At 42.3% G+C, this 14,076-nt stretch overlaps 2 protein-coding genes across 2 annotated transcripts; both read left to right on the top strand.

The window, feature by feature from the left end:
• The first annotated feature begins 8,141 nt into the window (after nt 1-8,141).
• LOC149957808 (uncharacterized) lies at nt 8,142-11,149 on the top strand. Its single transcript, XM_090167143.1, has 4 exons — nt 8,142-8,758; nt 8,812-9,407; nt 9,831-10,362; nt 10,441-11,149. Exons 1-4 carry the CDS (start codon nt 8,142-8,144, stop codon nt 11,147-11,149), a joined length of 2,454 nt encoding a protein of 817 aa, XP_090023269.1.
• Nucleotides 11,150-11,178: 29 nt separating this feature from the next.
• On the top strand, nt 11,179-13,482 carry LOC149957807 (uncharacterized). Its single transcript, XM_090167142.1, has 5 exons — nt 11,179-11,379; nt 11,463-11,605; nt 11,816-12,157; nt 12,297-12,522; nt 12,586-13,482. The coding sequence occupies exons 1-5, from the start codon at nt 11,179-11,181 to the stop codon at nt 13,480-13,482; spliced, it is 1,809 nt and encodes a 602-aa protein (XP_090023268.1).
• Nucleotides 13,483-14,076: the final 594 nt, after the last annotated feature.

Below are 14,076 nucleotides of genomic sequence, written 5' to 3'. Positions count from 1 at the left end.
GGTCCGGCTCTTGTAACCCATAAGGGCGGTGGCGCACTGGGAGATGTTAGCTCTGATCAAATGGTCCTATCTCCACCTCCGACTTCGGTCAGGTTTGGGCTGGATACTGAGCTTCGGTTCAGGCTAACGGAGATTGTCCAGGCAAACTGGTCGCCTCGGCGGATTGGGTAGCCTGCTGTGGGGCGGCGGGCCTCCATATGCGGGCACGGCGGTCCTGTTTCCGGGCTTTTGGAACCACACCAGGATCTCCGGTGCCAGCTGTGCCGGGTTACTTGGACTGCTGTGTGCTCGTCGTTCCCCTTTAGGAGCTCTCTCCAAAGGGTTTGGCTCCTTACCTACGTAGGTAGGGTGTCGGCTGGAGTTGCTATAGCATCCATTCTAAATCCCACTGCTGTGTGCGAAGTGGGGATTGGTCCACCCATTGCTGCACCTTCTGCTGGGTTGAGTGGCTTGCGTCAAAGGTGCGACCATCAGTAGTAGGGTTCTGCTACCCATGCTGGATTTGTCACCTGTCCGGGCTAGGTGGACGCTGGCGTAGGGCACTATGATGATAGACCTCCGGTGGTATGGTCTCTGTTACTAGGTACACCGGGCTATAAATTCTGACACACTGACCCTCCAAATTGAAAATTGGCAAAAGATGCGGGACAATTTTGCCCGTCTTGCCTTTCTTTCTTAGAACCAATGACAGACATTTTCCAATATCAATCTTAAGACTACGTGCAGAGAAGAAATGAGACGCGATGTCAAGGATGCGACGCATGCCGTACTCTGAGTCGCTTAAAAAATTATGTCGTCTGCATAGGTCAAAGCAGTAATGACCCCCTCAGCCATTGAGTTCCCAAGTGATCAGGTAAGGAATCCAACAGCTCATCGATTACGCATTGAATAGAAGAGGGGATATTGGATCCCCTTGCTTCACGCCTCTGTGAATATTTATGACATCGGTCATGAAGTTCCCTAAGGAAATGGTCGTTGTTGAATTTGTATATGTATTTATTATATATTCAATGAATTCCTCCTCAATTCCAAGACGATTTAAACTTCTATTAATAGACCATAAGGAGACCGAGTCGAAGGCCTTTGCAAGATCAATAGACGTTAATGACAGGCTCTTCCTTTTTTTCTTGGCACGATTAATTACATGATCCAGAATTAAAGTATTAGCCATGGCACCATCAAGAGGCAGAAATGCTTGCTGGCAGGGGTTCAGATCAAGTGCTTCACTTAATCTTTTAGCAAGAATGTTGTGGAAAATTTGAATTAAGATGGAAGAAATAGTTATAGGTCTGCAATTAGAGGCTTGTTTTAGACCTCCCTTCTTGCTTGCTTGAGGTCATCGGGAACGTTTTTCACAAATAGGAAAATATTAAATATCAAAGTGAGATGAGAATTTAACATTTTGTTTCTCAGATCCTTCAATAACAACTCATATGGACCAGGAGACGAAGCGGATTGACTACGAACCGCAGAGGCGACTTCATCAGAGGTGAGAGTCATAGTTACCCGCGCTTGGTTGAATTTCTTCACTTTGACATTCAGAGCACTGGGCAGAAATCAGATTGCGTCAACACCGATCAACGGCCATCGCAATGCTCGGTTTTAATTAGACATCAGATTGTTGTATTTATATACCCCGTGCACCGCCAAAGCATTACAGGGGTTACTGTAATGCTTTTAATTAGACATAAGTATATGTATTTGTACCCCGCTGCTCCGCCTTAAGCACTACAGCGGCCACCTAAAACAACCAGCCCCGGGCAAAAGTGCGCTTTGCGAAACAACGTTCGGCCAGTGAGACAGCCATCTTGACTGCCTCACATATAGCAAACAAACGCCCTCATCATGGCCCAACAAAAGGCGACACCATGGGCTGCCCGAGACCCACCCTCGCACAGCTGAGGACTAGAGTGGCTTCCTCTTCCACTGCAAACTACCCTCCTTAGTAAGTCACAGAATGACGAGTGTGGAACACCCATGAGGTTCCAGTGACCCAGCGCCCCGATCACATGACCTTGAGAGCCGGGTATGGAGCCCCCCACAGGCTCCAGTGACCCCATCACACCACCAGATAGGGACAGTGGGACGTTGGTCCGAGCTCAATTGAACCGTTGCCGGCCAGTCTCGCCCAGTCTCGGTGCAGTGCCAGACCCCCTTCTGACCTCAGCCCGACCGGCCCAGCGCTCAGAGCCAATCCTTGTCCGAAAGTTACGGATCGGTTTTGCCGACTTCCCTTAACTACATTTTTCTATCGACTAGAGGCTGTTCACCTTGAAGACCTGCTGCGGATATGGGTACAGCCCGGCGGAGCTGTTGATGAACTGGCGTCTCCGAACAACTGTTCCTGTCAAATCATCACTACTGTTGCCAGTTCCTGACAAGGAGGTCGTCGTACAGAAAGAGGAACGCGCGAAAGAGATGCAAAAGTTTCACTACGATCGTCATCACGGAACGAGGACTCTCACGGGCTTAGTCGAGGGTACGCGAGTCTGGATTGTTGACAAACGCACGGAGGGACGAGTCATCGGCAAGGCAGTTCGTCCGAGATCCTACTTGGTGAAGACATCCTCCGGAGTCATTCAACGCAACCGTCATCATTTGATCCCGTTACCGCAGCTACATCACCAAGAGCCTGTGGTCACCGCACAATTTGTTCCTGCGTCACCAAAAGCAGATACTGTACCTGGTCAACTTTCGGCTCCGAGTTCGCTATCAGAAGTTCCAGATCCCAATCAGGGCACGTCATCGAGTGGAGTAACGTCTACAAGGGCAAATCCTGATTCGACTCCGGACACAGAGTTAACCAACAGTACCCATCGTCAGGGGTCAAGCTCCCAAGTAACTACCCGGTTTGGAAGCGTTGTAAAACAACCAGTACGTCACGACTACGTAGCTTTCTGGCGCTAAAAACGTGGGGGATATGTTTGGTCAAGATAAGATTGTCTTATCTAAAGAAAAAAAAACCATTTGACCAATTATCGGGCAATATATAAAGCCGATCAATCCTATCATAAGGGAGTCTGGCCTCAAACTCGTAATGGTTCACTTTGTAAATGTTCATTCGTTTTATCTTCACTGTTAATAAAGTTGTTTTAATTGTCACCACTTGCCTCATATCATCGGTGACATAACAATAACCTCTAGGGGTGGTAAGTCTGGATCGTCGGCCCATAATGGCTCTTTCACAGAGGGACTAGGAGAAGCTGGGTTTGAAGATGACTGTGGGACATGCTGGTTTGCCCTGGAATCTTCAGTTCTTTTGACAAGATCTAATTCCTCGGCGCTTTCCCAGGATTGCTCGGAAGTACCTGCCGTCGAACCAGCTGGCTGGGATGGATTACCACTTGGCACGTCCTCAAAGGAGATAAGAGGATTCGTTTGTAGATCTTTGGTAACAGGTTGTTTATCGACAGTTTCCGCGTGTACTTCCTCTAGCCCGGAGGAAATGTTGAGGGACCTCTGGTATTCTTCAATGGCGAACTCGGCGGCTTTTTGAACCCATCGGCGATCTTCTGTAGTACACGACCTCGCTAGATGATCCATTCCTCCACATTTGTAGCATTGGCGTTACATGCCCCGGTACTGAATGTTTACTCTGTAACTTCCTACCATGATGACGTTGGGGATGGGCGTTCGGACTTTCATTTTAAGCACTCGGTTACCGTTGGTTAGTTGCGGAAAATCCTTTTCCGTCTCGAAGTCCCAAGAAAGGACGTCACCATATGGACGAAGACTACTGCTCACAACTGCGTGATCCAGTTCGTAAGGAGCGCCGATGACAGTGATCACCAGCTCGTCGGAGTCCACTGGCAAAATTTCAAAAGAACCTTGGCTGATCTTGATGGACCCAGTCATAAAGATCTTGGTAAATTCGTCACTTGAAGAATAGGTCATGTGGAAGAGCCCACGACCCTTTGGCTGGCAACATCTGATGGAAGTTGGTCCGAATTGATCGTAGAAGGCCTTGGCAACGTCCAAAAACTTAAGGCTGTCTCCACCGACATCCACTTTCAGTGAGAGAGGGCGCTTAAGACGCCCCGAAGGCGCCATGACTACGAAAACTAACCCGACTACGTTTAAAAAAAACTACAGTAAAAGGCTTTTATTGTTTGTTACATTATTTACAAAACAAAAAATAAATTGAATTGTAAAAAAAGCCTAATCAAATTTGCTAAATTGAATATTCTTCAAATTTTACAATGATTCTTTTCAAATATATTTAAGCTTGTTGCATTTTAAGTGAAAACGAAAAAATATATATATAAAATATAAACTTGTTATGGTATACATGATCATAGTCGTAAAAATAAAATTAAAGGCAGCTTCAGTAAAATTTAACACAGCCTAACCATTTAATTAAAATAAAAGATCTTTGATTTCTTCCCCAATAATTCGAACAATCGTCAGTTCATCGCGGCAGCTCTTTTTAATTGTTGGAGATCAGCTCTGGCCCGTTAAAGAATTCTTGCCCCTGCTTTGGCAAACATTAGGAACGTTGAAACGGCTTTCTTTCCGAATACCTCTGAGTTCCTTGCATCCCACGCTTGAAACCGCAGTTCGGAAGCAATGATTCGAAAGACATATCGGAGAGGAGTGATGACTGGAAGAGGCTGTTGGAAGACGGCGGCGTTTGCGGAGATGAAACGTAGCCTGAAGAAATTGCGTAGCTGTTGCCAAATGGGATGGACATTTTATGCCTTCGAAGATAGACCCGTACTGGCAGGATCCGATGGGCAGTTTTCCAAAGGAGATCTCTTCTTGTCGACTCGATCGCTCTGTTGGATGCCTCCCAGAAAATGGCTTTCCAGTTCATCCTGGGTTGGTCACGTACCACTTTGATTTTCACTGTCTTCCGTAAGAGAGTGCCAACCTGTTTATTCGAGGTCTTTCTCTGGTCGAAGTCCTTGTCTTTGGTTTTAAATTATCTCGTGAGTACGGTAAAGTCTTTGTACAACTGATGGATTTCTCCGGCGTGAGACGAGCATTTGTCCCATGAAAGACCAAATACGGTGACCAGAGTGCTCGATAGAAGGTATTTAACTGTAACATTGACTGGATGGTCGAGAACCGATTGACAGCGAGCGTTTCTCGTATATGCCAGAGAAGAAATTACGTTTTGGAGATTCAGGACACCGAGACCTCCCTCTTTAGCCGGCAGATACAGTGTGCTGCGAGAAATCCATTCGGGTTTATTCGACCAAATGAACTTAAGCATGAGAGCAATGAGCTTGGCGATATCTTCGTTAGCGAAGGAAAATAGTGGCACGCAGTACGTCATAGATGGATCTGCGATTTGACGAATTACTTGAGCCTTCCCCAAAAGGGATAAGTCCACTTTTTCCCAGGAGCGTAGTACGTCATCTCGAAAACGACCGAGAAAGATTTCTGCATTTTGTGGGGAAGGTCCGCTACTTGAGAAAAGGATTCCTAGTATTTTCAATGGCTTGTTAGAGTAGCTAATCATCAACGATTTACGTATTTCGATTGCTGCGGCGTGACCCAGTTTGAGAGCTTTCGTCTTCTCCATGTTAATGCGACTTCCTGATGCTGAACAAAAGTCCAGCACCGTTTTCAAGGTTTGAGACAGGGAGTCGCTGTCCTCCAGAAGAAAGTTGATGTCGTTGATGTCGTCGGCGTGACTGATCGACATGTTATCTTCTTGACGGATGAAGCCTGGACCATCGATACCCCGGATATTGTGGTTTCGACGCACGTTGTACAGAAGGACTTCTATGGCAATCGTGAAAAGCGCCGGAGACAATGGGCAGACTTGTCGGACACCTCTATTGATCAGAACATTATCGGTTTGGTGGCCATTTACCGAGACTCTGCTGTACGAATTCTTGTAGAGGTTTTTAACGGTTTGAATGAATTTGCCAGGGATCCCAAAACTTTAGTAAAAGGCTTTTATTGTTTATTAAATTAGTACAAAACATTAAAATAAATAAAATGAATTGTAAAAGCCTTTTCATAATAACAAATTTATTTTCAAATGAATCTACAAGTTATTATAAATTAGGGGAAAATAAACTGTCGTTAAAAAACACATATGAATTTTTGACTGATATAAAAAAACAAACACTAAATGAGAACGATGAATTGTGTAGTCTCGATGTGGTAAATTTATACGGAAGTATACCGATATCTTTAGCTTTGAATATATTAAAATCAAAATTAAAAGCAGACAAAAATCTAGGAATTAGGACTACTTTAAGTGTAGCAACTATTTTAAGTCTTGCGGAAGTGTGTTTAAATGATACTTATTTTGTGTTTGAAGGAGAATTTTATACTCAAAATAAAGGGCTAGCAATGGGGAACCCTTTATCAGCCCCGATAGCAAATCTAGTGATGGAACATATAGAAGATAGTATAATGAAAAAAACAAAAATTATCAAATATGTTAAATTGTGGAGACGTTTTATGGATGACGTATTTTTAATTAAAAACAGACAGCTAGAGGAAAATGAATTATTAAAAATAGTAAATAAAATTCATAAAGATATACAATTTACATTTGAAAATGAAAATAAAAAAAGTTTACCATTTTTAGACCTCCGATTGAAACATGATAATAAAACCATAAATTGTACTTTATATCAAAAAGATACCCACTCTAAAAAAATTTTGAATTTTAAATCATCCCATCAAAAAAATATAAAAGTAGGAATAGTAAAGTCCTTTAAAAATAAGATCGAATGTTTATCAGATGATCCCCGAGGAGATAAAGATATTTTTGAAAAACAATTTATAAATAGCGGTTACCCAAAACAATTAGTTGCGCAGATATTTAATGAAAATCTAGTTAAAAATAATATAAAAAAAGAAAAACCTAAAAATATTTAAACTTTACCCTACTTAAATGGAATTTCTGAAAAATCTGCTAGGCAACTAAAAAAACATAATATCACTCTTATAAATAAAACGTCAAATACTTTAAAATAAACCTAAAGTAGTCGATCAAAATCAAACAGGAGTGGTATATGAAATTAAATGCAAATGCAATAAAAAATATATAGGACAAACAAAGAGACAGCTAAAAAAAAGACAAAACGAACACAAAAAATGTGTGGAGAAAAAAGATGAAAGCAATGGACTTGCTATGCACATAAAAAAAGAGAATAGACACGAAATAGACTGGGGATCCACAAAAATTGTATGCCAAGAAGAAAAATGGTTTAAACGATGTTTTAAAGAGGCGGTGTATATTAACGATAGGGGTGAATTAAATTTAGATAAAGGGAATATAAATTTAAAAGGGTGGGGGGAAATAAAATTAAAAAACTGAAAAATAAACCAGTTTATGGGGTAATGCTGTTTAATGAAAAATTGTTGTAGAATTATGTTTTTTAGTATAATTTTTTATGTTTAAATTTGTAAAATGTTTATTAATAATGAGTTAACGGCTGACGAAGGACCTCGGTCCGAAAGCTCCAAGAAAATAAATATTTTAAAACCATGAAGTATCAGTCCCTTTGATATTTTATTTTGTAAGAATCTACAAGTATCAATTTATAATTCAAAATTTACAATATCTGATATTTAATTTGTTTAAAATAACTGACGCTAAGCAAAACTTCTGAATTGTGTCCATGGTAAGGACCAAAGATTCGCAATCTTCTAGAAGAAAATTAATATCATCTGACAAACACCCTGTTCACTGCGAACTTTTTCCGATAAATGCCCATTTACCAAGATTCTGCTTGTAGAAAAACCTAATGGGTTTTGACCATATTGTTTTCCCAAAAAGGAGGACATTCGATCTATTGCGAACTTTCTCTCATCGGGAATAGCCTTTTTTTCCTGTTTTTCTTTATTTCTACGGGGAGTGGTATTTTCTTTTGTAAGGGCATCTCCGTGCCTGGTACCGAACGGTTATTTTTAGAAAGAAAGCGCGAAAAATGGGAGAACGATAATAAATGTCGAGAAGAACGGAGGCCATTTTTTGGTCTAGTTGGACTTTCATTTTTAACTTGTAATTTTTGTAAAATAAATCTTTTGTTACGTTACGTAGTAGCATAATTTCTCGTGAAGAAAACTTTATGGTGCCGAAACCCGGGAATTCCTTTAGATTAGGACGGAATTGTTTCGCGTAATTAGTAAAGAAGGCGAGAAATAAAGAATGAGAAATACAAGAAGGTGCTATGGCAGACGGACAACCAGGTGGAAACCAATTCTTAGAAGACCCAGTATTTGAAGATGAAGACCTGAAACGGTTAATAAAGAGGAGAGCAGCGGCCAGAGGGCAAATTACGAAGACGAGTAATAAACTAAAAGAGGAATATGATAGACCGGAGGGTGTAAACAAAAATAAATTAAAAGCGTGGCTTAAGACACTGGAAGAAAAAGCGGAAGCACTTAAAGGGATGGATACTATTATTCAAGATGCATTAGAGGTTGAAAAAATAGAAGAGGATATTTCACAATCGGAAGAATTTCAAGAAACTGTGTTAATTTGGTCATACCAGATTGAAGATTCACTCGAAGCGATGGTTGCTTCGCCAGCAATCGTGATTAATCAACCAATCAGCGCTGGATTAACGTCGACCTCCAATCATCCTGGATCGGTGGTAACTACTCCTGTTTTAATACCTTATCCTATTCAAGCTAGTTTAACTGCCCAAACTCAGCCGTCGGGGCAAAGTCAAGGAAATCAGAACCCCTTTGCTCCTCCTCAAATCACTTATCTTCCGAAGCTAGAATTACTAAATTCAATGGTGACACAAACAAGTGGTAAAATAATTGGTTCTTATTCGAGGCGGCAATTCATAACAATTGTGGAATAAACCCCATAAATAAGTTTTGCTACCTCAGATCATATTTGGAGGGAACCGCGGCGAATGTCATAGAAGGCCTAGAATTAGGTGAAGAAAATTACAGAAATGCCTTAGAATTACTAAAGAAGCGATTTGAAGGAAAGAACGATCAGGTTATAGTCCACATTAATAAGTTAAGACACATGGAACCGATAGTAAATTCAAAAGACGTAGTGGGGTTGCGAAATTTCTTTGATAAATGCGAGGTTGAAGTTAAAAGCCTACACGTGCTAGGAGTAGCGGCGGGCAATAACTATGGAACAATATTATGCCCAATGATTTTAGATCAATTACCAGAAGACATTAATTTGTACTATACCCGAACAAACGAAAATGATAGCGAATTAAACCTATTGGATTTGATGGAATTTCTGAGGAAAGAAGTACAAAGTAGGGAACGAGCCCGGTCATATAAAAGCACGAAGGCAGCGAAAGCTAAGGAGACCGATGATTCGAAGAAAAAGAATGACGCGCAGTCACAAAGATATAAAGTCCGAGGAGCGGGAAATTCAAATTGGAGGCGCCCTGACCCACCGAAATCGGAGCTTACCAGCACTCAACCAAGCAGGGCATCCGCTGCTAGTTTAGCTACGGGTACAGAATTTCCCTGTTTATTTTGCCAAAAGGTAAATCACAAAAGCGAAGCCTGTTTTATTTTAAGGTAACTGACGTAGGAGAAAGGAAGGGGTTTTTGAAAAAGTTGGGTCGTTGCTACATATGCGTATACGGTCGCCACCTACCGAGAACCTGCTCGGAGAAAATAAAGTGTTCACGATGCGAGCGAAGGCATCACGAAGCCGTATGCGAAGAGCCCGAGGCGGAAGAAAAGAAAAAAGGGGAAATAACCCCCAAAATCGACAGTAACGTCACGAGTAACAACTCGGTGGCTACGGAAGAGAGAGAATGGTCAGATTCCGTTCTCTTACAAACGGCGAGAGTAAAGGCGGAGGGGGGGATTGAAATCCCAACCCGTACGGATCTTGATTGACAGCGGTAGTCAAAGAACCTTCCTTTTAGAAGCTCTGTCTAGGAAGCTCGACCTCCCCGTTGTGGGGGAAATAGATCTCGAAATCCATACGTTCGGAGGGAAGACGCCGAAAAAGGTGCGAAGTAGGAAGGTTCTACTAACTTTAAGAAGTCTAACCGAGCCTCAGAAATGGGTTCAAGTGGTAGCTTTGGAAACGCCCTCTATTAACACGGCAGCTTTCAACGTTCCAGGAACTGAAATAAAGAAAGCACTTGAAAACAAAAAGCTAACAATGGCTGATAAACCACTATACAAAGACAAGAACGACAGAGAAGACGGGATATCCGTTTTAATAGGCTCGGATTTTTATTGGAGAATTATAACAGGCCGAATAGAAAAATTAAACGAAGAGGGGTTAACCGCCGTAGAAAGCCCGTTTGGGTGGGTGGTACAAGGACCCACGGAAAGCTCGAACCCGAATGATGGAAGGGCAGTTAATACAGTTTGTGTTAACCTTATCAATACTAAATTTCTCGAACAGGAAGAAATATCGAAAGAATTACGAAAATTCTTGGAATTGGAGTCATTAGGAATAGCGGACTCGGACTCTGGTTGAAAAGTAGGTGCGCTGGATGAAGAAGCGATAAAGCTATTTAATAGTTCCGTAAAATACGAAAATGGCCGCTACTCTGTACCGCTTCTGTGGGCAAAACCACCAGAAGAATTGTCGCTCAATTACCAGGCATCTAAAAGAAGACTTCTGAACCTCGTCACTCGATTCAAGGAAAATGAAGAATTATTCTCCGAATACCGAAATACTTTCCAACAGTATCTGGAAGAAGGAATCGTTGAGCGAGTGGATGATAAAATAATTGGAAGGCCTATTAGTTATCTGCCACATCGGGCGGTAGTTGACCCCGGACGCGCGACAACGAAAGTGCGAGTGGTTTTCGACGGCTCAGTCCACGAAAAGGGAAAATTATCATTAAATGACTGCGTTCTAACGGGTCCTCATTTAAACCCAGATATTCAGGACGTATTAGTCAAATTTCGCTTTCATCGAGTGGTAATTACGGCGGACATTGAGAAGGCCATCCTTCAAATTGAAATTCAACGGGAAGACAGAGACGCCGTAAGATTCTTGTGGTTCCAGGAAGCGATTGATTTACAAGAGCCCACGAAGATAATTCATCTACGATTCACTCGAGTTCTGTTCGGAGTCTCGTCCAGCCCTTTCATACTCGCAAGGACAATAAGATACCACACGGAAAAATACGTAAATCAATACCCGGAAACAGTGAAGATAATCAACGACGATACTTACGCGGACGATTTAGGAATGATGAAGAAGCCTATCGGATCGCTCTAGAAGCCAAAGGTATTCTACGGGATGCAAAAATGAACTTGAGAAAGTTTCAATCGAACTCGCAATCACTATGTGAGCGTTTGAAAGAAGAAGAAATTGACGTATCGTCCATAGAAGAATTCCCAATCAGAAAGGTACTGGGCGTTCCCTGGAATCCTCAAACGGATGAGTTTTCGTACGACGCCAAAGACCTAATAAAATTGTTGACGATGCTAGAGGACACCAAACGAAGTGTATTGAAAACCTCCGCCCGACTATTTGACCCGTTGGGTCTCATATCACCCTTTGTGGTAAGGATTAAGATTATTTTTCAAAGAATTTTCAATGCGGATTAGATTGGGAAGATCTGTTACCTGAAGAATTGTCCCGTGAATGGCATGACTGGTGCTCGGAAAGTGTAACGCAATGTCAATTACATTGTTTCTCGGACGCGAGCGAAAAGGCTTATGGAGCGGTCCTGTATGTCAGATTCGTCTCTAATACGGGACAAATAATCGTAAATATGGTTTCCTCGAAGACAAGGGTGGCACCCCTTAAGAGGGTAAAATTCCCTAGATTAGAGTTGTTGGGAGCGTTGATCGGTGCTCGACTAACTACCCGTCTAAGGAAGTTATTTCCGGTTCAAGAATCTGATGTTTTCTATTGGAGTGACTCAACAATCGCAATCAGCTGGGTAAGAGGTTCGCCAGAAGATTGGAAGCCCTTTGTCGCCAATAGGGTTTCCGAAATCCAAAACTCAACGCAACCAATGGCTTGGAAACATTGCAAAGGAAAGGAGAACCCAGCGGATTTTTTGAGTCGAGGCCAAGGAATCGGAAAACTGAAAGGGAACGCTACCTGCTGGCACGGTCCCCCGTGGCTCAGTCAGCCTAATGAATTCTGGGTAAACCGCTCTGAGATAAAACTTGACGATGAGAAGATGAAAGACGAACGAAGAGGGTCGCGTCAAGAGACAACTCAAAATAACGTTGTAATCGGACCCAAACGAGAAGCCTTGTTAGATATTAACAGGTATGAAAACGTCGAAAAATTAGTCAGTCACCGCTTGGGTAAAGCGATATACTCTAGCAACAGTCAGAAGGAAAAATCAGCCCGACAATTTAACCGCTGGAGAACTTTGGCAAGCTAAACTCTACTGGATAAAACAAAGCCAGTTGGAAAAATTCGAAGAAGAAGTTGTGGCCATGGAAAGGAAAGCCGATTTTCCACACCAATCGAAAGTCGGGAACCTGAAACCGTTCCTAGACGATGAGGGAATCATCAGAATAGGAGGCAGATTACAAGAATCGATCTTCTCATTTGAGACTAAACATCCTATTCTTCTGCCGAATGATCATCAACTTACTCATATGCTCATCCTATCCGCTCATCGCAGAGTAATGCATTCTGGAGTGGCGGCCACGCTAACAGAATTGAGATAATTTTTTTGGATACCAAAGGCCCGACAAACAACGAAGAAGGTCTTGCGAGGTTGTTTTACCTGCAAGAAATGGAGATTGAAGCCCATGGACGTGGAGTGGGCCCCTTTACCCCGAGATCGAATCAACGAGTCGTCTCCCTTCGTAGTAACAGGGTTGGATTTCGCCGGCCCGGTATACGTTAAGGGACTAAACGGAAAGCGGGAGAAGGCTTATATCGCCTTATTTACTTGTGGAACCACGAGAGCTGTGCATTTAGAGTTGGTGTCCAATTTGACAACCGAATGTTTCCTACTGGCTCTTCGGCGGTTTGTTTCCCGAAGAGCTCTGATCAGTACGATTTATTCGGACAACGCTAAGACCTTCAAGAAGGCTCTCGAGGCATCCAATGTAAATTCATTATTGAAGAGAGTGCCTTGGTACGGAGGATTTTACGAGAGACTGGTTAAGACGATAAAGACTGCTTTGAAGAAGACGTTGGGGAATGCGTTCCTCAATTTTGAAGAGATGGGGACTGTCTTAACAGAGACAGAGTCCACCATCAATAGCAGACCAATCACGTACCTTAACGATGATTCTATCGACCCTGAACCTTTAACCCCATCCAGTTTTCTTATCGGTCGACGATTATACTCTATTCCTTTTCCCCTGACAGTTCGAGACGCTAGTTCCAGTAACTTACGAAAAAGATGGAAGTATCAGAATACTATCCTGAATCGCTTATTTCGGAGATGGAGCCATGAATACCTACTAGAAATGAAGACGGCACATGAAAGCAAACGTGTTGACAAAGAAGGAGAACTGAAGGCAGGAGACGTGGTCATTATATCCGATGACAAGTTGCCAAGGCAACAATGGAAAGTCGCTCGAGTCCTCGAATGTAATTTCGGTCGCGATGAGAAATTGCGATGGTGTTAAGTTGTTGTGTTTGTTGGAAGTTAATAAATAGAAAGAAAGAAACAGATATTGTTTCAGTGATGAGCAAGCTCATGGCCCGGGAGTGTAGAAAAACCTAATGGGTTTTGACCATATTGTTTTCCCAAAAAGGAGGACATTCGAACATTTCAAGGTCATCGATCTATTGAGAACTTTCTCTCATCGGGAATAGCCTTTTTTTCCTGTTTTTCTTTATTTCTACGGGGAGTGGTATTTTCTTTTGTAAGGGCATCTCCGTGCCTGGTACCGAACGGTTATTTTTAGAAAGAAAGCGCGAAAAATGGGAGAACGATAATAAATGTCGAGAAGAACGGAGTCCATTTTTTGGTCAAGTTGGACTTTTATCTTTTGTTACGTTACGTAGTAGCATAATTTCTCGTGAAGAAAACTTTACTGCTATACGAATGTTTGTAGAGGCATTGGACGGCTTGAATGAAATCATTCGGAATTCAAAAACTTGTCATGGCTCTAGAAATAAAATCTTGGTCCAACCCATAAAAAGCTTTGTTGAGGCCCACCGCCAGTAAGACACCGGATGCTCTCCTCTCTGTGGTATGAACTAGAAGATTACTGTAC

Source organism: Leiobunum rupestre, chromosome 2, assembly GCF_980474605.1.
Source record: "Leiobunum rupestre chromosome 2, qqLeiRupe1.1.hap1, whole genome shotgun sequence".
NCBI classification, from domain to species: Eukaryota; Metazoa; Arthropoda; class Arachnida; order Opiliones; family Sclerosomatidae; genus Leiobunum; species Leiobunum rupestre.
This window is presented reverse-complemented; position numbering and strand designations above follow the sequence as displayed.

Bases quoted from the DNA above. Each gene is read 5' to 3' on its own strand.
- LOC149957808 (XM_090167143.1), top strand. From the start codon at position 8,142: ATGGCAGACGGACAACCAGGTGGAAACCAATTCTTAGAAGACCCAGTA. The intron at 9,408-9,830 runs GTACAGAATTTC...CCTTCCTTTTAG, and splicing joins CGCTGCTAGTTTAGCTACGG to AAGCTCTGTCTAGGAAGCTC. The intron at 10,363-10,440 runs GTCATTAGGAAT...GCTATTTAATAG, and splicing joins CGAAAATTCTTGGAATTGGA to TTCCGTAAAATACGAAAATG.
- LOC149957807 (XM_090167142.1), top strand. From the start codon at position 11,179: ATGAACTTGAGAAAGTTTCAATCGAACTCGCAATCACTATGTGAGCGT. The intron at 11,606-11,815 runs GTATGTCAGATT...AATCGCAATCAG, and splicing joins AAGGCTTATGGAGCGGTCCT to CTGGGTAAGAGGTTCGCCAG. The intron at 12,523-12,585 runs GTAATGCATTCT...TGGATACCAAAG, and splicing joins TCCTATCCGCTCATCGCAGA to GCCCGACAAACAACGAAGAA.